General features: G+C 38.6%; 2 protein-coding genes across 4 annotated transcripts; both read left to right on the top strand.

The window, feature by feature from the left end:
- Positions 1-794: 794 nt before the first annotated feature.
- On the top strand, positions 795-12,958 carry LOC124164019. Of its 2 annotated transcripts, none has more exons than XM_046541170.1 (3): positions 795-972; positions 1,109-1,382; positions 5,324-12,958. In XM_046541170.1, the coding sequence occupies exon 3, from the start codon at positions 6,454-6,456 to the stop codon at positions 12,277-12,279; it is 5,826 nt and encodes a 1,941-aa protein (XP_046397126.1). In that variant the 5' UTR covers positions 795-972; positions 1,109-1,382; positions 5,324-6,453; the 3' UTR covers positions 12,280-12,958. The 2 variants fall into 2 exon arrangements, with proteins under 2 accessions (XP_046397126.1, XP_046397125.1); XM_046541169.1 differs by having other exon boundaries at positions 1,056-1,382.
- Positions 12,959-19,380: 6,422 nt separating this feature from the next.
- On the top strand, positions 19,381-21,798 carry LOC124163657 (piggyBac transposable element-derived protein 4-like). Of its 2 annotated transcripts, none has more exons than XM_046540710.1 (2): positions 19,381-19,618; positions 19,825-21,798. In XM_046540710.1, the coding sequence occupies exon 2, from the start codon at positions 20,244-20,246 to the stop codon at positions 21,471-21,473; it is 1,230 nt and encodes a 409-aa protein (XP_046396666.1). In that variant the 5' UTR covers positions 19,381-19,618; positions 19,825-20,243; the 3' UTR covers positions 21,474-21,798. Both variants share the same exon structure in this region, with proteins under 2 accessions (XP_046396666.1, XP_046396667.1).
- Positions 21,799-22,596: the final 798 nt, after the last annotated feature.

Below are 22,596 nucleotides of genomic sequence, written 5' to 3'. Positions count from 1 at the left end.
ATGGTCACCTCGACGACCATTGTTGCCGCGTGAAGTGACAGCTAACAGTAGGTATGACGCGCTCAGTTACCGTGACATCTGTGCCATATGTCATCAGATCAGAGGGACGGATTTGCTCCAAATTTAAATTTGCGAAAATTCCTCTTGTGTAATGTCTTTTACGTATGCATCAGAACAGCTATCATATTTTTCGTTATTTCTGGGAAGTCTTTCAAAAGAGACGGAGAGGAAAATTTTAACTATTCACAGTTTTCATTGAACATTAAATCATAAAAGCCAATACTTTACCACTATTTTAATATCTGCTTACCACTCCCGACTGCTTCGCATGCGTTAATGACATTTACGGATATCGTGATTTCCATGTTAAATTGAATTGAATAACAGTCGCTATGCAGTGCTGAAGGAACGGGGTCGACGGGTGCCCATTCCGAAATAAAGCGATTGATAGTACGCCTTCGCAGTATTGCAAGTTCGACATCGGAATAATACGATACATTTTAAAAAATCGACAGTGGGCCATTATCATAACCATTATCAGCTCGAAAACAATCGACTTATCTGTACCAACCAAAAATATTATCCGATAAAATACCGCCATATTCTTCCATGATCCCGCCTCCCAATAATACTGATGACATGGTACTAATATATTAGTATCATGACTGATGATGATGATATCTCATGATAGGAGACCCGAGGTACAGCAGCGCCTTATGTGTCAATGAGACGAATCACGCTTCACCCGCTACAGACACCGTAAAGCCGTAAAGGTTATTTGTCCCTTCCACTCTTTCCGTGGTTGGTCTGTGGCACGCGCTTTGTTTACATTCAGAACTCCCGCTCACAATTTCCTTGCGTTGCCGAAAGTGCTTCTCGATTACTTTCATTCATAAAAATAGTCTTTCCTCCACTCTGAAGTATCAGATGGTATGCAGGCAGAGAGAAAAAACGTTACATCTACGTCCTAAGGTTTGTAAAAAAAAAAACAACCCTTTATATACGACTCGGATGTACTTGAATACTTTGGACTTAAAAGAACCTCTGTAAAATAGGATAAAGACTTCAAAGAAGACTCAAGGGAACAAAACTTTCATCGTGATTTCAGATGAAAAATGATGAGCAATCCCAATACAGTCCCGGCAACATGAAAGAACGATAGAAGATGGTAAAGCTTGGCTGTGGTGTATAAACACAAAATTCCAAACAAATCTGTATTTTTCCGTGAAGTTGTAAGTACTAAGGGCTGTGCTTGCGACTGCTCTCATTTATTGCTGCCGTAGCGACAGCAAATGCGGCTACACAGTCGCAGCCACACTGAGTTCTTGATGACAAGCCGTCGATATCAACGAAATGCAGAGATCACCTGGATAGAAAAATAGGTAAGGGAGGTAATATTTATAAATGAACTCTAGCACGCAATCCCAATCATCTTCGGTGAATTCATTCCAACTACCCGAAGGCATTGCCATTCAAAGGACGAAAGTGAAAAATTGCAGAGCTTTCATTATGTTTTTGTAATTAAATTTTCCCCAGTAATGAAGAGTGAAAGAGACAAAAGATGTTTTTGTCGAGTCATGGACCATTCGAACTACCGTGACTCGATTTTTCAGGTGTAGGTGTATCACAACTACAACAATTAGGGGTGAAGAACCTGAATTTAAAGGTAGCGGTATAGTTTAGCAGAAACAAGACATTGCTTCAAAATCTTTTGGCAGATGGAGAGAATTAACTTATTAGATATTAACCTGGGCAAGATTCAGGATAGATTTCAATAAAGGTCGCAAGCTCTTGAAATGCAGGGGGGCAAGCTGGAAGTTTTGAACATGGGCCTTGAAAACGTCTGAATATCAAGAGGTGGTATAATAAGAAGTACCCACCAGTGTAACAACTTAGAGATAGGAGAGCTAAGATTGGTGAGGACGCCCCTGACACAACATGCCCCTGAATATTAGCTCATTCCCAATACAAATACCTCACAAAATAACTAGCTATTTAATTGTGAATGCACTACATACATATTTTAAAATATGAAAATAGATTTAGACTGATCAATATGCAGAAACATGCAGCTATAATATGATAAGTAATAAATGAATTTAATAATCTGTAGTAAACTTACCACTAGTGTTCTGTAAGAGTTAAAATTTGAGGATATAGGATGAACACGAGATAACTCGACTTGAAACCAACAATAACAAGCGCAGTAATGCAAGACAAAAGTGCAAGGTTTTTTATGCCAACAATACAATAATGTAGACAGCAGGTTTCTCCTTTTCCCTCCAACTGGCCCTCCGCTCCTAACCTTGTAACAAGCCCCCGGCTAGGGTACCACACTGAATGGCACAGATGTAAAATAACCTGAATGATGCATCTATGCCAGGGGCCAGCACCCTTTTGTCGTATCTTGAGTGCACAGAGCTGCAGGCCATAGTTACTTACACTAATGCCTATTTTCCAAAAATGTCTCTTAAATTTCAGGGTTAAAAAATAACTAAAACTACAAAAACTCTCAACATGCAATCCCATTATTTTTAGGTATGGAATTATTGATAGCTGAAACATTTGAGCCTTGAGTGGTAGCCTTCAGGCATCCCCTAACAAAAATCCTCGAAGTACAAGAGAGAGCAGAGTAAAGAAATGTGTCCCTATTCCCTTAATGGGTAATATTCACACACCTGTGGTACAGTCAAAGGCAAATGTCATGACACAAAATCTAGTACTGGAACAGAAGAATTAAAGATAATTTGGAGGAGGTGACCAAGATGATAAAATGAAAAGAAGCAGTAAAAAAAGGAATTTCGAATATGAGAACAACAATGAAGGATCATAACTCGAGAGTAAATAAAATGGGAAATTGAGAGAAAATAAACTTTTTTGGTCTTACTTCATAGCTCAGGTTATATCCTAACGTTTTGCGACCCCTGTTGGTCGCTTCTTCAGAGGTGATTGGGCCGCTTCTGGTGTGGGTTGAAATATATACTCTTCGAGTCAGTGGGTTGGTGTGGAAGGGGGAGAGGTTGAGGAGGATAGTCTGTTCAAAACAGCCATCCAGGAGTTGCTCAATTTGAGGCCACCATCCGGGTTGATATTATATTTTTGTTTTTTAATTTCTATCGCCACTCGAAATGTTCAGTATACAACCTGAATTACATGGTAGGACCCTAAAAATTTTATTCGCATCAACCATAAACTGTGAAAGCCTCAATGATGAATTAAATAGGAACAAAGGTGGGACACTGATAAGAGGCGGAGTGGAAACATAGAGGGATTATTATTATAGTACTGTGGATAAGATAATAGAGTTTAAAGTAGTGAGAGCAAGCATCAGAGGCTGCTGTTTCTATGTTTAGTTTTAAAAATTTACATATCAATGTACAGAAGAGCTATTCAAATCTAATCTGGATCAAAATTTCACAAGTTGAAGTTAGGTCTTTAGTAGTGCCAACTCTAAGTAAAAACAGCCTAACAAACTAATATAATGGCTGATAAATACTCAGCATTATCAAATCCAATAGAGAGGGAGACAATATCTACTGATGGATGTGAAAAAGATGTATGTATGTACATACTATGGAATGGTATGAAGTACATATAGTCAATCAAGAGTAATAATAAGCCAGTAATGTAAAAGTCAACCTCGTGTTTTTGTTTGAAATGCAAGGTGCTCTGGCATCCATAAGTATTTCATCATTTCTATAAGTTAAGTGTCAATGTTTGGTTGGAAATGACAATTAACAGCAAAAAGTATATAAATATGTATATATATATGCTGTTTCAACTGATAAAAATCATTTGCCAAAGAAGGGAAGAATATTTTCTATGATTTTCACATTTAACTTCATATTAGGTCAAAGAAGCAAAAAATGCTATTTTTTCTTATAAATAAAGTTTTAGGACCTCAATTATTTCTTCCTAATCTTCCCTAGCACATATGGTGTATGTTATGACAAAAAATGGCATAAAAACTTGAAATTTATGGTGATTTTAACCTTGGCTGAACCTTTTGGTTTTTCTCTCCAGAAGGTGGTTTTTATCTCTTCGTTCTGAATGGCTTGACCATACAGGGGTGCATTAAGGTCTTTTTTTTTGGGATTTATAACCGTTTGCTACCTTGGTGGTATGCAAAAAATTCTTCAAGTCACATTGCCACTTGTGTACAGTGACGGCGCTAGCAGGTGCGGGGCTAGGGGCGAACCTTCAGTGCGGGGCCCTTCACTTAAAATATTAAACTCTATACCCCATCTACAAACTCGAGCATTTTGAATCCCTACCACTCTCTGGCTAAGTATGTGTTCCCCTCCCAAATTCAGACTTCGTAATTACGCCGTTATAATACCATCACGCAGTTGAGTTCAAAATAGTATAATACAAATTAAATTTATAATTATATTTATTCATAAAATATAACGTAAAATAAACAAAAAGCGCACTTTTTACTTTAAATTACTGCATTAATATTCCTTTTTCATAATATTATTTTTTGTCTAGCACGGACTTAACAATACAGTAATAGTTGAAATTGCGTTTTCAAACTATCGTATATTTTATTTTTTTTCACTAACGCGGGGCCCCCAAAAGCGCGGGGCCCGGGGCAGTCGCCCCGCCCTAAGGCTGGCTCTGCTTGTGTACACCAGGTCTTAGCAATAATATTTCTGAGTACACAATAAAACGTTGTGGTACTTATTCACACAATTTTAATTTATTTTTTTTTATTGTGTACAATGGATTTTCACAAAGTTACACCTGAAATAATCGAGTTTAATATTTCTGAGGCCTGATATGAGTAGACAAGTGGTTTATTCATTAGTTCTTTTTAAACTTTGTTTTTGTTTTAAGCGGGTGGACTAAAACCTTTCATTATAGAGCCACCTTAAAGATTTCCATCTTTTCAATTTATCCAGAAATTATGGGGTAGGAGCAAACTACAGTATCAACTGCATTCCAGTGCTGCTGATCACTACACATTAACCTCATCCGTGGGAGTTAATATTTTGTAGAAAATATTTATGTATGCCTTAAGTGCTTGAATCAAAAAATTTTATTTTTATTTTATTCAATGGCATTGAAGAATGATTAAAAATCTGGTTTACACCTTAGTTCTCCTTGCTTGAGAAACTATTGCAACATGAATAGGATTAAAATTAAAATTAATTGTAATCCTATTGATTATAGTTTTCAAAGAATCATTTGTTATTGTAATTAATTACAAAGTTGACACTGCAATTAAAATTGAGCCCAATTACATTTTTTCAATACTTTTCCCATCACTATTAAATCTTTCATTTAAAATGAGCTAAAAATGTCTCCTCTACCTCCACAGGGTAAAATGCAGTTCATTTCATGGTATCCATACCACAGTCCTCTGTAACTACAAGCAAGCATTGCTTTAAATTACCAGAAAGTAAAGCTTCCATTCATGTGAAGAAGAAAGAAGTGGCTTCAAAAATAGAATGCATAGATCGTAAGATTGCTAACAAATGATTCAAATGAAATGAATTTAAGTATGACAGTGTGATAAGTGAAAAGTGACTGAGTGTGAAACACATATTCAATACCTTCTAACTCTCCTGATGTTGATTCTCGCATAATTTTGAATTTATATATGTAGTACTAATATGATGTGTTAAGGTATGATACATTTGAGGAATCAAGTAATCTTTATAGGTAAAACAACGATATTAAATGAGTAAAAATCAGAATGTATTTCTCAACCATCAACCACTACAGTGAGATATCAACCACTATAATGTAGTATATTGTATTGAACGTACGAAAAATAGTTACATGACCAGCTCAGATATTTACAGTATTCAAAGAAATCAGAGTCAAGATAAGAAATTTTATGTAGTACATAAGTACATATATATTTTCATAAAATCAAGAAAACTTTTTGAAATTCCTCATTCAAAGATTTGTGAGCCTTTCAAGTTTTTTTTTTCAAATTGACTGGAGCAATTGATTCCTAATATATATTTTCATATTTCATAAAAATAATATGAATTACTTAAATGTTCCCTACTGGAAGTAGAAACAATTAGTGATTTACAGAATGAGTCATGTCTGAGATTATATAAATATTTAATTGTGATAAAGATAAATGGTACATAAATTAATGAAGGATGGATAAGGAATAACAATGCAGATGACTGGAGCTAACACTGAAATTTCAATGTATACTTATGGTGCAATTATTTCCACTGCTGCAAAACTGTAACCCTTTGAAAGCTGCTTTGTTCACTACCAGCACTACAAGTCATCCCTAGACACTTGACAATTTCATGTAATTATTGTACAAGTTTATATCAAATCTGATACTCTACACTAATGTGAGCATGAGGTCCAACATTGTGAGAGGCGTGATAACATCATGAGCAATTTATATTTGTGGCATATTTATCATATAATTGCAATTTTCTAGAAAATTCCAGGGAAGAAATACCAAATTTAAAAATGGGCACCGAAGAAGAATTATATGAACAGTTGTATAATTCGGTAGTAGAAAATGACACTATCGCAATCAGAAAACTATTGAAAAAAAGAATAAATTTGAAAAAACACTATGGAGATGAAGGCAATATACTGAATGTTGTTATTGATAAGGGTGGACCTGAGCAGCTTAAAGCTGTATTGGAGGTTGGTGTCTCGAGTATGAGTGATAGCAAAGCTCACTCTTATGAGATGTACAACCTCATAAATGAGCCTTGCAATAACCAAAATCAGACACCTCTAATGAAATCAGCTCATTCAGGAAAAGTAGACTGTCTAAAAATACTGCTCCAACACGGTGCCAATGTCAATTCTTGTGTTAAATATTTTCACATGAGGGCGATAGATCATGCTCTTCTACAGGAGCATCCTTCAGTACCTCAGATAGTGTTATTCCTGCTAAGGGCGGATTCCCTTTTCCCAATGCAAGAAAAAGGAAAGGTAAGGCTGAAAGAACTAATGAATGGTGACGATGAAATAAAAGCCTTCTTCAATGACAGAGATTCACTTCATAAAAAGCTAAAAGAAATGCCATTTGGTAAGGACCTCAAGAATCTCATTGAAAAGGATAATTCTTCATACTACCTCAACAGTGATGGACAGTCTGCACTACTGACAACAGCTTGGAATAATAAGTTTGATGCCTGGGCCTATCTGAAATACAAAAATGCGAGGGATACGGGGGAAGATGAAGCCATGCGTATTGATATGTCACTCAAATCGCAAAGGGAAAGTTTTAATAGAGCGCTCGCCAAGTACTACTTCAAAGTTAGAGGCACCCAAGTGATGAAGATGGTTGCCAAATCCCGAATCCTTGGAGACGATGAAAGTAGTGGAGTCACAGGTGACATAATTGAGGGTTACTACAAGCATCTCAATGGAACCGAAATGACATCTGCTCTACTGAAGATTGTTCATGACGAGGTTGACTTTGAGGTGATATTTGATGCCCATTCCAGCGACGTGAGTCGTATGATAGCAATTCAAGGAGAAAAAGTTAGAGGCTTGACTGAATACAATCAAAACAGAGTGTACGTTGGCACAAAGTTGAGTGAAGATTACGACAAAGGCAAGATGCTGGGAACTCTTGCTCATGAACTTGCACACAAAGCCATTGCAGTAGTGTTCAAAAACCATGGAAAGCCATACAGAAAAGATGATGAAGAACAGAAGAAAAAGTACATGGAAGTGTTTTCACTGTTGCCAGATCGTGTGTGGTTTATGGATGGAGTAGACAGCATACTTAGAGGAGTTCACACAGCCATATACCCAGAAGAGGTGCTGGAGCAGGAACTAATAGTCAGAGTACCACACATGGTTGCTGCGTACGCTGAAAATGATAAGGATGATGATGGATTGGCTAAACTGAGGAATCAATTTCCTGAGCTGTTAAACTATTACATTGATTTTGTGATGCCTGCTTTTCAGAAAGCAATTTCGTCAAGCTCGACAAACAATAAAATGACCGTGAAGGACATGAGTGACTTTCACAAATGCCTCAAGGCAAGTGCAGATGAAAAGATCAGTATCGCCAGCAGTGTTGGAGATTTTAGAGAAAAAGTATACCGCCACAATAGCCTAGGGGTCCTTAAAGTTTCAAATATGCATCTTGGGTTGAGTCATTTGAAGGCACAGCTGGTAAATGAGGTGACATCAGAAGAAGTAGACGTGTGGCATGAGCCATTATTCTTGAGCTGGCAGCAATTCAGGTACCAATGGCTTAATGTGATGAAAGCCCTGAGCAACGGAGCTGTCAGTACATTGGTAATATCTTGGAGCGAGGAAAAGCCTCCTGAATTTTGTAGAAAGAAGAGAAATTGTGACAGAGACTGCATTTTCAAAAAAATTGTGAGTGATTGGGTGGAAGAGCAAAGGTCTATCATGAACTACGACAAAATAAGTGAAAATATTATCATTGTTCTGGACACTGAGGTACCTTCTATCAAAGACATACAGCCGCTGGATTACCACTGGAGTGATTTATCAGAAAACATGAAAAAAATCATACTGTGTAAGGAAGTACTATTTCAGGGGGAGAAAAAGACGGTTGGTGATGTTATTGGAGCAGCCACAACTAACTGCGATGTAGAGAACTTCATGTCGGAAAATTTGACTCCTTCAGAAATCTCTTACCTAATAGACGAAAAGCACATCTGCATTGGTGAGCAGCCCGGTTGGAGTTCAGAAGAGAAGATGTGTAAAACTCTTTTCCACCCTAAGGACTACTACATAAAACGCTTTTTCAGTCATCGAAAAATTAGTAAGGAAGCACTCGAAAAGTTACTGGAAAAAAGTGAAAGCTTTGTGGTGAGAAATGCGAATAGAGAAGAATTGGTTCACATTGGACTCAAAGAGGCATTAATAAGGTCATGGAATCCGAGCGACAATGACGTGAAGGCACAAATATACGTAATAGCTCATTGCCAAAATAGAGTGAACATTGAAGACACATTGTGTTGGTGTCAAAACAGTTACCACCCAATACATTTCCTCACATTAGACTCTCGGGATTTTGTGTATGATTGGTCATACGGAAGGGTAGACAACATAATGGAGTATATTACTGCAGATACAAATAATTATGAAAGGGGCCATTACCTAAACTTCATTGAGTGGCAAGAGACAAGAAATGCTGAATCAAATAACGCAAAGAACAAACACTTATCGGAAGAGCAATTCATTCAGCATGAAATAACTGTAAAACCTGAGGAGACCCATTTCAAAACTGTAGCTCTGAAACTGAAACCAACACTGATAGCAGATAACTCGGGAAGTGGTAAATCGTTTGTAATGAACAACATAGCAACTGCACTTAAGAAGCTGTTCCCTGATAACTGGATAGTATCCACCAACTTAAATTTCTACGCCAGTTCGCATTCACAGGTGTGGTCAGATGGGCTGAACAATTTAGATGATTACGAGAAGGTCATTAAGTTTTTATTCAGTATGGCATGCACTCGGCAAACAGCATCCCTTGATTTGACACTTTTCAGAACGTATGCAAAACGATCAGGAGGTATCATAGTTCTATTTGATGGCTTTGATGAAATCTGTCCCAAGTACAAAGATGAAGTGATCGGCTTCCTCAAGGAGCTAAGTAAAACAGCTTCCATAAAATTTTGTGTATCAACGAGGCTGAATGAAAGATATGACCTGCAAAAAGCTTTGAACTGCATTGCCTTCAGGTTGGTGCCATTCAAAATACAGAATCAAACGGATTTCCTAAATGGATACTGGAATGTATCACTTAAAAATTACCCAAATGATAAAAGACTGAAAAAGATTCAGGACATTGGCGATGAACTGACTCAGTTTAGCAAAATCAATCCCACAGTAGATATTGAAGAGATATTAATTAAGCTGCATGGCTTAGCAGAGGCCATAAAGACTGGTTCCAAGGCTAAGCTCACTCGTCACGGGATTAACTTCAGCAATTTTTCAGAGGCATTGATAAAAAATATAAGTCGCCAAAATAAAGATAGAGAAAGATTCACAGAGACGCCTCTGCATATTTTCATGGTTGCAAATGTGGTTTTTGAAGAGAACTTCGCCGTTGCTGAGAAATGGAACGTCAGTCAGCTGTATGAACAGTTTCTATATATAAAGATGAAGATATTCGACAAGGAAAAGGCTATGTCTTCCGACAGTGTTGCCGCGGGTAGAAGTGCAGAAATGGCCAAGAAAAGTGCATATAAAACCTTGGAGAAGCTGTCCGCAAATATTTTCTTGCAGCCAGCACCGTGTTTCTGCAACAAGGAGGAAATTGAGGATGCTGTCAGGGTTGGACTCATTAAGGATGTAATGGGACCTGATCAATTCGTACACAGATCATTCGCGGAATATTTGTTTGCAAAGTGGTCAATCAGGAAAGCTAAGAAGAAGAAGGTAACCCTCTTCTGGCTTCAGAAACTTTTCTTCGACTCTACCTTCTCGGGAGTGTGGTGGTTTTTGGAGCATTTGCTGGAGCTTAAGCCGGAGGAAAAACTCCATTTCAAAGTTTCTGCCCTGTCGGAGGAAGACCTATGGAGATACATCAATGCCTGCTTATATGTCGTCGTGGCTGTCACTTTCCCTTCAATCCTACAGGCATTTTTTAACGAGTTTGGGGTAGAAGTGGTTAGGCTGCTGATAAAAGAAAATAATTTCCCAAGAGAGAGCGAGTACACTGAAATTGGAGTCAATAGCTACGATTGGTTCATCTACCCAACACAGACAATTATAAAGAGGGCATCGCCGGGAAGGGGAAACTTCAATGTTTTCCAGCTGATTGCATACCTCAGATGCTTTGATGGCATTGAGGTGTTTTCAACAAATAATGTTGGAGATATGACCAAAAGGCTTCTCCAATTAGTCGTTGAAAATGAGTTGACTGATGATTTAAACCAAAATTTCAAAAGATGCACCTGGCATTTTTTCCTTCCGGAAGGATTCACTAGTGCTTTTCACAGGTTAGGAAACTATCTATCAGAGATCATTAATTTCCTAGCCCAACATCAGGAAACATTCAGAGATACATTAAAGCATGTGCTCACACAAAATACTGAAATCTGGAGCATTTTAGATGCAAACAGTTACCGTGCCATGGATACTCTGGCTTCTGATGTCCTCCAGCAAATTGAATATTCAGAACTAATTCTGAAAAACCACAGCTTTGTATTATCTTGGAGTAGAATTTTAGAAACGGATAATATTGAAGAAATTGAGAAAATCTGGAATCAAGTCAGCAAGAAGATGCAGTATGAGGAGAGAAAATCATTTTTAGCTGGATCGCACAGATACAATCAACTGCATTCAGCATTATGCAACCCCAGTGATATTGTTTGGAAATACTGGTGGGATTTGGCGACCTCTCACGTACCCACAAATGAATGCAAGAAGATGATCCACTCAGCTGTTCACCCAGTATTTTCCAATTTCACGAGTGACGCCACTCATCATTGTTACCAATTCCTAAAAAAACTAAGGTCAGATTCATATCTGGATGAGAAAGAGTTTGTGAACTTAATATTTCATGAAAATGACCAAATGAATGAAAGATTAGCAGTTTACAATCATGACTTGGATTTGACTGCCAGGGTATTTCATCTCCAGCATTTAGTTAGTATTCAAGTGATACCACTAACGGAGTATGTTTGCCATGAAGTAGCTAAATATCCCTGTCTTTGGTACATTACACAGTCGATGGTGGCAGACATGCTGTCCTTTGATATGGAGTTTAATGAGCAAATGATGGCTATGGTCAACAGATATGATGAAATTGTCGATTCTCTCTCTAATAGCCCTCTGATGAATATGCAGGATAAAGAACAAGAAAGAGTAACTAAAGATCACAAGCTTTTCATATCATTATTTTTCAGTCTCCTTGAGATGATTGGTCATCATTTGAACTTGGAAGAATTCAATAGCCTGACTCAGCTTCTTGTCAATCCACAGCTATCTTCGATTATGGAGTTCGCTCTCGTGATGCCAAATATATTGCAGCTGGCCCAAACACTTGCTAGCCCCCACCTCTTTGGATTGTTTTGCGCCATTGTGCAAAAATTTGTCCCCGGCCAACAAATAACAGCACTTTTGTATGCTGTTAATGGAAATGGAGACACAGCTTTCCACATTGCCAGCCGTTCCCATCACGCTCTGCTGAATACACTGAAAACATTAGCCATTGATGCAATGGGGGAAAGATGCCTAGAGGAATTACTGCAGTTGAAAAATACACAAGGTTTCTCAGCTGAGGATCTGTTGAGAGGAGCTGATCATTCAGGAGGCTTCTCCACAAGTTATGACATCTGATATATTGTGCTAGTCATGTGATAAAAATAATAACATTAACATAAGGACTGCTAAAATGTAGGAGAATCATTAATCAAAACAAACCCATTCATTCACGAATGAGGAAAATTAGGTATAATGTATTACAAAATATCAGCTCTCCTAAAAACTTGTACAAATCAAAATGTTGCCGATTACAAACTCTCAAACAACTTACATTCTACAATCAGAGTTTAATTTGACGTGGGAGCATAGATGACTTTAACCACGCAATTAGGAATCTTTTTGCTAATCTATGCACACATGTAAATCAGAGATTAAGACCTACAGGTCAAAAACCAAAATTCCTCCTGTTAAGGAATAAAAGAGTACACATTTGATCTAATGGCATCTACTGAGCATTTCTCCATGAGAATTTCTTTAAAATAACTATGAGTGATGATTTATCGTCTTTTACAAATTCCTTTGAATATTTATTCCGTGTCAGCCAATACTTTTACCACTGCCGATTGGTGACAATATGTATGTTAAGTTTTGCAAAGATTTACCAAGTTTTATTTTACTGTGCATAAAAAATTTATATGGATAGCATGTGTGTGCCAAATTAATTATATATGTACAAATTTTTATAAAAATGTATAATATTTGCTAAAATGTAAAAAGAATTATTGTATAAGTTTAGTGGAGCAATTTTTGTTAATTTTCCAGAAAAATAACATGGTTAAATCAATGTCATAAGTAAAAAAGCAACTGGTTGATTAAATATAATAACCCTCCTCAAACTCCTTCATTATGAAAACATTAAAAAAGGACTATATGCAGTCAAAATTGAAGGCCAGGCCAAACTGAGTGGGCCGCTTGCAAGACCAGCCCACATTACTCACTACAAATTCTCAATTGCAAGACTTCACATTATCTAAGTCAGACAAAGCACAGGTAGATACAGAGAAGTGGACTAGACTATGATGGGCAGTGATTCAAATTTAAATTGGAGACAAGCCTGCTGTAAGCATAAGGAAGTTATTGGCATCCTCAAGTAGTAGACAGTCAAAATTTCTAGATATTAGTAAGTGAATTTTTATGATAAGTCATTGATATTGAAACATCATCACTACACAATAAGATTCAATAAAATTAATTTCTAAAGGTTATACTCTTCAGTGGTCAATTCAAGGGATAAGATACATAGAAAAGGATTTAGAAGAAGGAAAGTAAATAAGAAAACAATGAATAACCTACATAAAGACACAATGGCTAGCAATTGAAGAAAACAAGCGTCTCGAAATCAAGCCTGTAACATCTGCGTGACAGACTTCCATGAGGAATGTCTGCTGGGAGGAAAATCATTGTAGCATAAGTCACTCCACCCTAACGCATTCATACCTCTCCATGGAAGAGAAAATTCAGCCCCAACATGATGATTGTGATTGTACGCTAACACTGTGACATATCGTGACGGACTGATAAAGATATCAGCATGCTTAATCTCGTAATAGCCTTGGGGGAAACCTAGCTGAAGTGCTAGGAGACAACCCCAAACATGTCACTCGATTCATCAGATTCATGCCTTGCATGGACCACTTTACATGCCATCATACGGCAGTGGCGCAGCAAGGGAGGGGTTTTGGGGGATAACCCCTTCCCCCCCCCCCCCCCCCCCCCCCCCCGCAGAGCTCAGAGAAATATTTAAGTTTTATCCATTTTACTTAATTGGATTGATATTACTAATAGAGTAGTTTAAGTTTTAATAAAATATCCCTCAGAAAGCCGTAAAACTCACCATTTTGAACCATTTATCTTAAAATTCCGCAATTTATTAATCTTGCACCTACCGCTTATCCTGGTGGGTATCCCATACCCTCACACACCCAGGTATTAGTTGCACCTAAACCTCTCACAGCCTTAATTCCTGGCTGCACCCCTGTCATACGGCCCCAAACCAATACAGCAAAGTGTGATTTAACATGCTTTTTAGGCTATCGAGTTTTGGTACATTTAATGTATTTTTGCATATGAAGATCAGTGTTCTTTATTTTTCTTAGTCATTTTGCTAATTATGCTATTATTTTGCTTTAATATGCTAAATAATCCACCACTTTGATCAATCGCCATAAATACGGAAAGCGGAAAAAGGCTGCATAGAGCCTGTCAAAACAAACACTTACTTTGAGCGCCAAGGGTCCATGCCGCATAGTGGGGTGGAGAAATGAAAAAAAACACTTGCAATGTGCCTGTCAGATCCATTTCCCCCTACAAAAGGTTAAGGAAGACGGTGTTTTCCAAGCTAGGAACAAGTGTGCTGATAGAAAGGATTAGGAGAGACAGGAGGCATAAGGCAAAGAGCATTTACAGAGTATACCCCCTCTGATTCTGTTCAAATTTGGTTGGATGGTAGCTTAGCATGACAAATAAGCGCTTGCAAAATTTCTAAAATGTAATCAGCTTTCGAAGTTCTTTGCCCGCAACCCATTTTTCAGTGAGGGGCCTCGATCATGAGCCAGCAAGCACTGGGGCAAATGCCATCAATGAGAAATGGGTTGCGGGCGAAGAACTTTGACAGCTGATTACATTTTCGAAATTTTGCAAGTGCTTATTTGTCATGTACTGAGTATAGTCCAAGGCCTATGTAGCAGTCATGTCCAAATACTTTTTGGTGTTTATTTTATGAAATATACCACGACAGGTCCAACATTGCAAAAAAAATGGAGATGAGGTAATAGAGAAGATGACATAGACAGAGAGAATGCCACAGTAGGAAGTTCTAGATATGGTAAGTTTGTAGAGAAAACTTACAGAAGAAATAAGACGGCAGAGGATGAGGTAAGACTACAGTATACTCTCGTTAATACGAACAACATTATTACGAAATTACGAACCTCAGTACAGGTCCCGGCAGTTACAAAATGAACTTTATTACAAAGTTCAACGAATAAGCAACGGCATTTACATGGATATACGCTACGATAAGTTTTAAAAACTGCCCCACGTTTAAGTTCTCCTCGTTGCTGCGCCCAAGAGCGTCAATTATGGTTCTTTTTTCAGTATACACGTAACATCATATAATATAAGCTTCATTCCCGCGGAATCATGGCTACCCACTCACAACCGCTCGTAAATTGGACGTACAGTTAGTCTTATTCCTACGCATATTCGATTTACAAACTTTCAAAAATAATAGCATTCAAATTTTTCGAATTCGGCGCCTTTCCATTTGGCCGATGCGACGCGGTGTGGCGTAGAGGAACTCGCACTTTGGGCATAATCTGAACAAAGTAACATTGAATCCGGTGTGAGGTTAGGAACTGTTCAGTGTTTCGCCCGTTTTTCGTGACCGCGGAGAGCGATTTTCTCGGCTCCGGCTGCGTCGCACGCCGAGCTAGATCAGTTCGTCAAAATCGTGAGTTAGCGCACCATTGTGATGCAGTGTTGCATTCTGTAGGGTAATCGTACTCCTTGATACCTTGTATACAGTCCGGCCGGCGAGAGTTGTCCGATGACAGCACGAAAGGATGGACGGAAAATCCTCCGTCATAACGGTTTGCAGCCAATCGCTTTCCCCCAAACGCACCTCACACCCTCGCCTAGTCATAAAACGTAGTCACATGCATATGGAGCACCGACACAAGCCTGAACCACCAAAACAATCCCTTTCTTCGAATCACCAAAGCAAGGGATTTTTCCTATAGGTCCTTCACGCTCGTCGTCCCTTCCGACTCCTTTCTTCACGGAGCCCTTTAGTTTACAAGTGACGAAGGCGTTTCGCTTTCTTACCTTGCACCCTACCCCGAACTAGACCATTCTGCCTGTCATCGGACAACTTTGGCCGGCCGGTCTGTAGGTTTATCAACTTACAAACAAGGTCTCGGAACGCATCTAGTTCGTATATCGAGGACTAACTGTATTCGGGATGATATGAGCCCTTGATTGCTTTATGCCGCATTCTTATATTAAGAAACTGAAACAAATTTTGTTGTTTTAATATATTTGCGCGTAATTTAATCACGTAATTTATATACTTTTCTTTCTCGACGATTCCTAAAAAAACGTTCATACCAACTTCGTTATAACGAACATCCTGTTTTCGGTCCATGAACTTCGTATTAACGAGAGTTTGTAGTATTTGCTAATAGGCGAGGAGTCAGTGGTCTACTAGCAATAATCCCCATCAGGGCCTTACCCACCACGTTTTCTCCTTCAATCACTTATTTCATCTGGTTTGAGCACTTAGGCACCAGGGTCCTTGGTTAACCTGTCCACTCTCCAAAGGGGATGCTGAAGTGTTAGAGATAAGGATGTGGGGAAAGCCACATGGAGGAAGGAAGAGAAAGAGATTCATGAACAGAACCTCCCTCATTCTGCCAGTTCTTACAATTTTTGTTGAATCCTATGACACAATTCACAATTTCTCCCTCAGCTGATGAGATATTTAGTCACAAAAAAGTGAAACTGCACGATTAGACCAAAATTAAAAGTGCTCCGTTCGATCTGAAAATTGGTTTCTTCGACCTAGTAACGTGGTCTAGGGTCAAAAAATGATATTTTTGAAACATTACTTTTTTATCCCCAATAGGGTAGTTTCCTTCATCAAAGAAAACGAAAGGCATTGATTGCGATTCGTTACCCACCATTAATGTATTAATAATATACAAATTATTTGGTTTTAGAAATATAATACGTATACATAATGATACGTAATACGTATTCATACGTAATAATAGATACGCAGATAGTTAGTATGCACGAATACAATGGGGTAATTTCCTTCATCAAAGAAAACGAAAGGCATTGATTGCGATTCTTTACCCACCTTTAGTGTATTCATAATATACAAATTATTTGGTTTTAGAAACACCAGTTTAGACGAATGGTAATGGTCAATTTTATCCTCATTTGAAAAAGGCCAGATTGGCGCCCATGTGATTCAACTCAACGTGACGTCACAGGGACCTAGTTCCTATACGAGTAGATAGGAGTTTTACATCGTCTGAAATTACAAATGCATGCATGAGACACAGAGCTCGGGGAAACATGTCTTAATAATCACCTATTAAAACTGCCTAAGGTCGGAAAGTTTGCTTCGTTTGATGAGGTATTAATAATCCTAGTATATTTAAGCCAAGCGCAACCAGCTAACATGATACTCAGCTACCTGCTAGCAGCCTGCGTGGTATCAGCGCTAAAAGCCTCGCCCCAAGGTCGCCTCACTTGCGGCAGCGGGAACCAGAACGACGTCACACGGAGATTTCCCGGCATTCACACTTACCCGTCGCGTTTTCGCGCGCTTGAAAATGTTCACTTTTCATGTAATCGCGAAAAATAGATATCGTCATTTAAAAATCTAAAAGCGTGAAATACGTACTCCAGGATCTTTCGATTTAGGCAATAAAAAAATAATAGGAAACCACCCTATTGCCCCTAAATAGGGGAGGCATAGCGACATTATACTATAGCAGCGGTGGTAGTAGTGAAATAGACGGAAAATTTAGTGCTTCGACAATTGACCCCATGGGTACAAATGATTCGATATGAGGTCAATAGGGTGGTTTCCTATTATTTTTTATTGCCTTAATCGAAAGATTATTACTCCTGGAGTACGTATTTCACGCTTTTAGATTTTTAAATGACAATATCTATTTTTCGCGATTAAATGAAAAGTGAAAAATTTCAAGCGCGCGAAAACGCGACGCTCAAGTATGAATGCCGGGAAATATCTCCGTACGTCGTATTTCTGGTTCCCCCTCCCGCCCGGTGAGGTGACCTTGAGGCGAGGCTTAGCGCTGATACGTCGCAGGCTGCCAGCGGGTAGCTGAGTACCTTGCTGAATGGTAGCGCTTGGCTTAAAAAAGGTTTATTAATACCTTATCAAACGAAGAAAACTTTCCGACCTCAGCCAGTTTTAGTAGGTGATTATTAAGACATGTTTCCCTGAGCTCTGTGCCTCATGCATGCATTGGTAACCTCAGACGATGTATAACTCCTATCCTCTCGTGTAGAAACTAGGTCCCTGTGACGTCACGTGGAGTGGCATCGCATGGGGGCCAATCTGGCCTTTTTCAAATGAGGATAAAATTTGACCCTTGCCATTCGTCTAAACCGGTATTTCAAAAACCAAATAATTTGTGTATTATGAACACACTAACGGTGGGTAACGAATCGCAATCAATGCCTTTCGTTTTCTTTGATGAAGGAAACTACCCTATTCTCCGACTTTTTTCGTTCCTTACGTTCACCCCAAATATTTGTATGAATCACTCAGTCAGTGGCCGGAAGTGGGTTTCATGTAGTATATATAGATAAGGAGTAAAGGGGATATTCTAACCAAATGGAAGAATAACATGTTTTCTGACACGGAAATAGCATAGTTAAAGGAAGGCTTACGTAAGCCTTTATTGACGTACGTGATAAAAAAATGGGAAAACATGACGCCGCATTGCAGTAAAATAATATTGAAGCCACGCATACAAAGAAAAATTTGGGTAAAATTCACTGGCGTAGCCAGGGGGGGTCCGGACCCCCCCCCCCCCCCACCGGAAATATAAAAACACAATAATCTAATTCCTTCATAAAAGAAAACAAAATATTGAAAAATCATGAAATAAGAAAAACAACATTTCTTTAACAAATGAAGTTTTCTCGATTATGAAAAGTGTTAAAATTATAAATTAAAACCCATTCCTTAATACCCTGTTTTTCAAAAATTCCCCCCTCCCCCTTGTTTTGGACAACCCCCCCGAACGAAATTCCTGGCTACGCCACTGAAATTCATGAAAATATTAATCGGCTCCTGTAAAATAAAGAGGAGAAAGAAACCATAAAGAAATGGAATGCCAACTGCGGGAATCGAACCCAGTTCCCCTGCATAGCAATCTGGCACCGAGACCACTGGACTATCACTTAGCCTTACTTGCATGTCATTTGGACGGGTATACATAAAACCTGCAAATGTTTAACTGCGTTTTTTGTTTAACACTTTGAGTGCTAACGACGTAATATTACGTTCTCGTGAATCTTCGTAGAACTGCGGGCAACGTAATATTACGTCAGTTTGAATTTGATTGTCTTTTATGTAGCCAGCGTAATATTACGTTCTGAAATCTACTTAGATCGGTTGTTTACACGAGTTAGTGCATAGAAAATATTCTAGATGGCAGCTCACTACAGTAATGACCGAAAAAATATAGGTATTGCATCACCCTGTCAGTTGTGGAAAAAGCAGTCATCATGGCCGACGCTATGCTCCGTGATGAAGATATTCTTAGAGAACTACGTCGGGAATGGGATGACAGTGGCACTTCTGATGATGCTGAACTTAGTGAAGATGATCCAGATTTCATTTTAAACGAAGTGACATCTGACTTAGGTAAGCTAATGTCTTTTATTTGGTATTTTTTTTATTCTGCGTAACGACCTCTGTTATTCTTGAAGCCCACTTACGTTACTTGTGAAATATTGCGTAAGGTCGTTTTTTAGATAATTTTATTCTTACATATTACTCAAGGTTTCTTGAATATTTTCAACTTGGTTTCTCAAATGCCTGTTTTGTATACTTCTATTTTGTTCCTTTAGATTCGAGTGACAGCAGTAGCACCAGTGATTGTGAGACCGAAGCAGCGGCCATGAATCAAAGGGGTTTGAGAGGTAGAAGAGGGCGGCCACGAGGCAGAGGAGGACGAAGGATCATGGCAGATGCACAAGATGGAGGTTGGAGTGAAATAGACCATGTTCCAAATATAAATGTTTTCACCGGAATGTCTGGTATGGTTGAGGAAACTGGTCTCGACAAAACCACTCCTCTTGCTGATTTTTTTTCTTATTTTTTTGATGATGATATTATAAAAATCATCAAGGAACAATAAAATCTTTATGCTCGGCAAATTTTACAGAAAAAGAGGAGTTTGAATCAAATATCTCCTAACAGCAGGCTGCTGAAGTGGAAAACTGTTACACTGGGTGATGTGCGAAAATTCCTAGCAATTATTTTGCACATGAGCATCAGTGAGAGGCCATCTTTGGCCAATCATTGGAGCACAGATCCGGTCATATCATGTAATTTCTGCCCTAGTGTCATGAGTAGGGATAGATTCCTATCCATCTTAGCTAATTTTCATTTGAATGATAACACCAGTGCAAAGAAGAAAGGGGAGGCAGGTTTTGACCCTCTACACAAGGTTCGTCCCATGTTCGAGTTGCTCAGAAGTAGATTTCAATGTGCATACCAACCGGCAGAGGATGTGACCATCGATGAAGGCATGTGTGCATTCAGAGGGAGGCTAAGTTTCAAGCAATACATGCCTCAGAAACCTAGCCGTTATGGCATCAAGTTATATATGCTCTCTGAATCTGATTCTGGGTATATTTGGAACTTCGACGTATTTTGCGGTCAGGACAATGTTGTGAAAGATGTTGTTACAAGGCTTCTTGGAAACTTAGCCGGAAAAGGGCATACTTTGTATACAGACAGGTACTATACAAGTCCCTTGCTTGCCATGGAATTGGAAGGTCTCCAAACGGGGTTGGTAGGAACAACGCAAAAAAATAGGAGAGGGATGCCCAGTGCTCTTCGTAATCCTCAACTAAGTCGTGGGGAACAAGTTTACAGGAGGAAAGGTAATGTACTCGTGTTATGTTGGAAGGATAAGCGTGATGTATACATCATAAGTACACGACATACATCAGAAATGGTGACCTATAGTGATAGAAGAGGTAACCAAAGAACTAAGCCAGCTGCAGTGGTGAACTATAATAAGAAAAAATTTGGTGTAGACCTTTCTGACCAGCGTATGTCCTATGGTGTATTTGACCACCGTAGTATGAAATGGTGGAGGAAATTAGCTTTCCACATGATTTTGATGACAGTACAAAATGCATGTGTCTTGTATAACCAAGTTACAGGGAAAAAAATTCCAATGACATCTTTCATGAAGGAACTCTGCAGTGACCTTGCAATTACTCAGGAAGAACCTTCATCAGGACCTGGTCCCAGTGGAGGTCATCTAACCCGTCTCTCCGGAAAACATTTTCTCAGTAGAATACCAATTCCCCCAGAAAAGAAAAAGGCTCAAAGAAGATGTAAAGTGTGCTCTGACAAGGGTACAGAGCAAGCAGGGAAGGCAAGGAGAAAGGACACATCTTTTGAGTGCAAAATTTGCCATTTAGGATTTTGTGTATCTCCATGCTTTCAAATATATCATACAAAAAAAAATTATGTAACATAAATAGTCGATAAAAATGATGCTCACACTTCACATAATGGTATTTGAAAGGAAAATGTATATTTAATTTTAATTGTGATTATCATTTGTATTACAAATCCGGAATTTTCAATTTTCTTTTTTTAAGAAAATTGATTATTTTTGTAGAGATGGCAAAAATATTATATTATTTGCGTATATTACACCTAAACACATAATTAAAGATAAATTTATAAACAATATGGTCGTCTTTATTTTCAATTTCTATGTATTGTAGTAAAATTATTAAAAATTTCTAAACTTTCGTAAAAACGCCCAGCACTGGGGTAAGGATGAGGCTTTAAAGCGCTAGCACTCAAAGTGTTAAACTATTGGTTGTATAAATGGGGGCGCAGATTCGAGGACAGCTCACTCCCGATGCACTACAAGACTACAAATTTTGATTGAATTCTGAAACCCCCTTTTGATTAATCTATTGAGACACTTCGAAGAAAAATTTCTTGGGTTTTCCATCGGGTGTGGTTTTGGGAAATTGCTACCAACGTTTCGACGGCTGAGTCTGCCATCGTCTTCTGGGGTAGACACTTACCTAAAATATCAGGCTCAGCTGACCGCACATCCTTTACGAATGAGTGATAAGTTTATTTTCCCTCCATCGCTGGGGAACAGCTGATCTAAATCTGTAGGATACAAGTCCAGTGCCACTTGTTCACGATTGTAATTGCCACGAATTAACATCACTCAAAACCGAACCAACACTCACATATCACTAAGGTAAGTCGCCTTCGACGAAAACATGAATAAATCAAAATCCTTTCGGGAGCATGCCATAATCCCGCACACGACTGTTGCTGTGGCCTGGACAATCAAATGAGACCCGTCACGGTGTTATGGACTGGGTAGAATGTGCGCTGCGTAATTTAAACTAATTAAATAAGCAATAATATATTAAATTACTTAGTTCTAGACTGTTGTCACTCGAATTATAGCCATTTTTAAGCCGTAATCGTCAGTACCATTACCAATTTCGCTCACATGACGTCTCTTTCAAACTTCCGCCGTTATTGAAGCACTGCGGACTGCGATACTCAAGTGGGCGAGTAAATACGGATTCGACCAATCAGCATTGGTAGCATCCATGGGGGGA

This window comes from Ischnura elegans, chromosome 8 (genome assembly GCF_921293095.1).
Source record: "Ischnura elegans chromosome 8, ioIscEleg1.1, whole genome shotgun sequence".
NCBI classification, from domain to species: domain Eukaryota; kingdom Metazoa; phylum Arthropoda; class Insecta; order Odonata; family Coenagrionidae; genus Ischnura; species Ischnura elegans.
Note: the sequence above shows the minus strand (reverse complement) of the source record. Positions and strands in the feature narration are given on the sequence as shown.

Coding starts and splice junctions, on each gene's coding strand:
- LOC124163657 (XM_046540710.1), top strand. CDS start 20,244: ATGAGCATCAGTGAGAGGCCATCTTTGGCCAATCATTGGAGCACAGAT.
- LOC124164019 (XM_046541170.1), top strand. CDS start 6,454: ATGGGCACCGAAGAAGAATTATATGAACAGTTGTATAATTCGGTAGTA.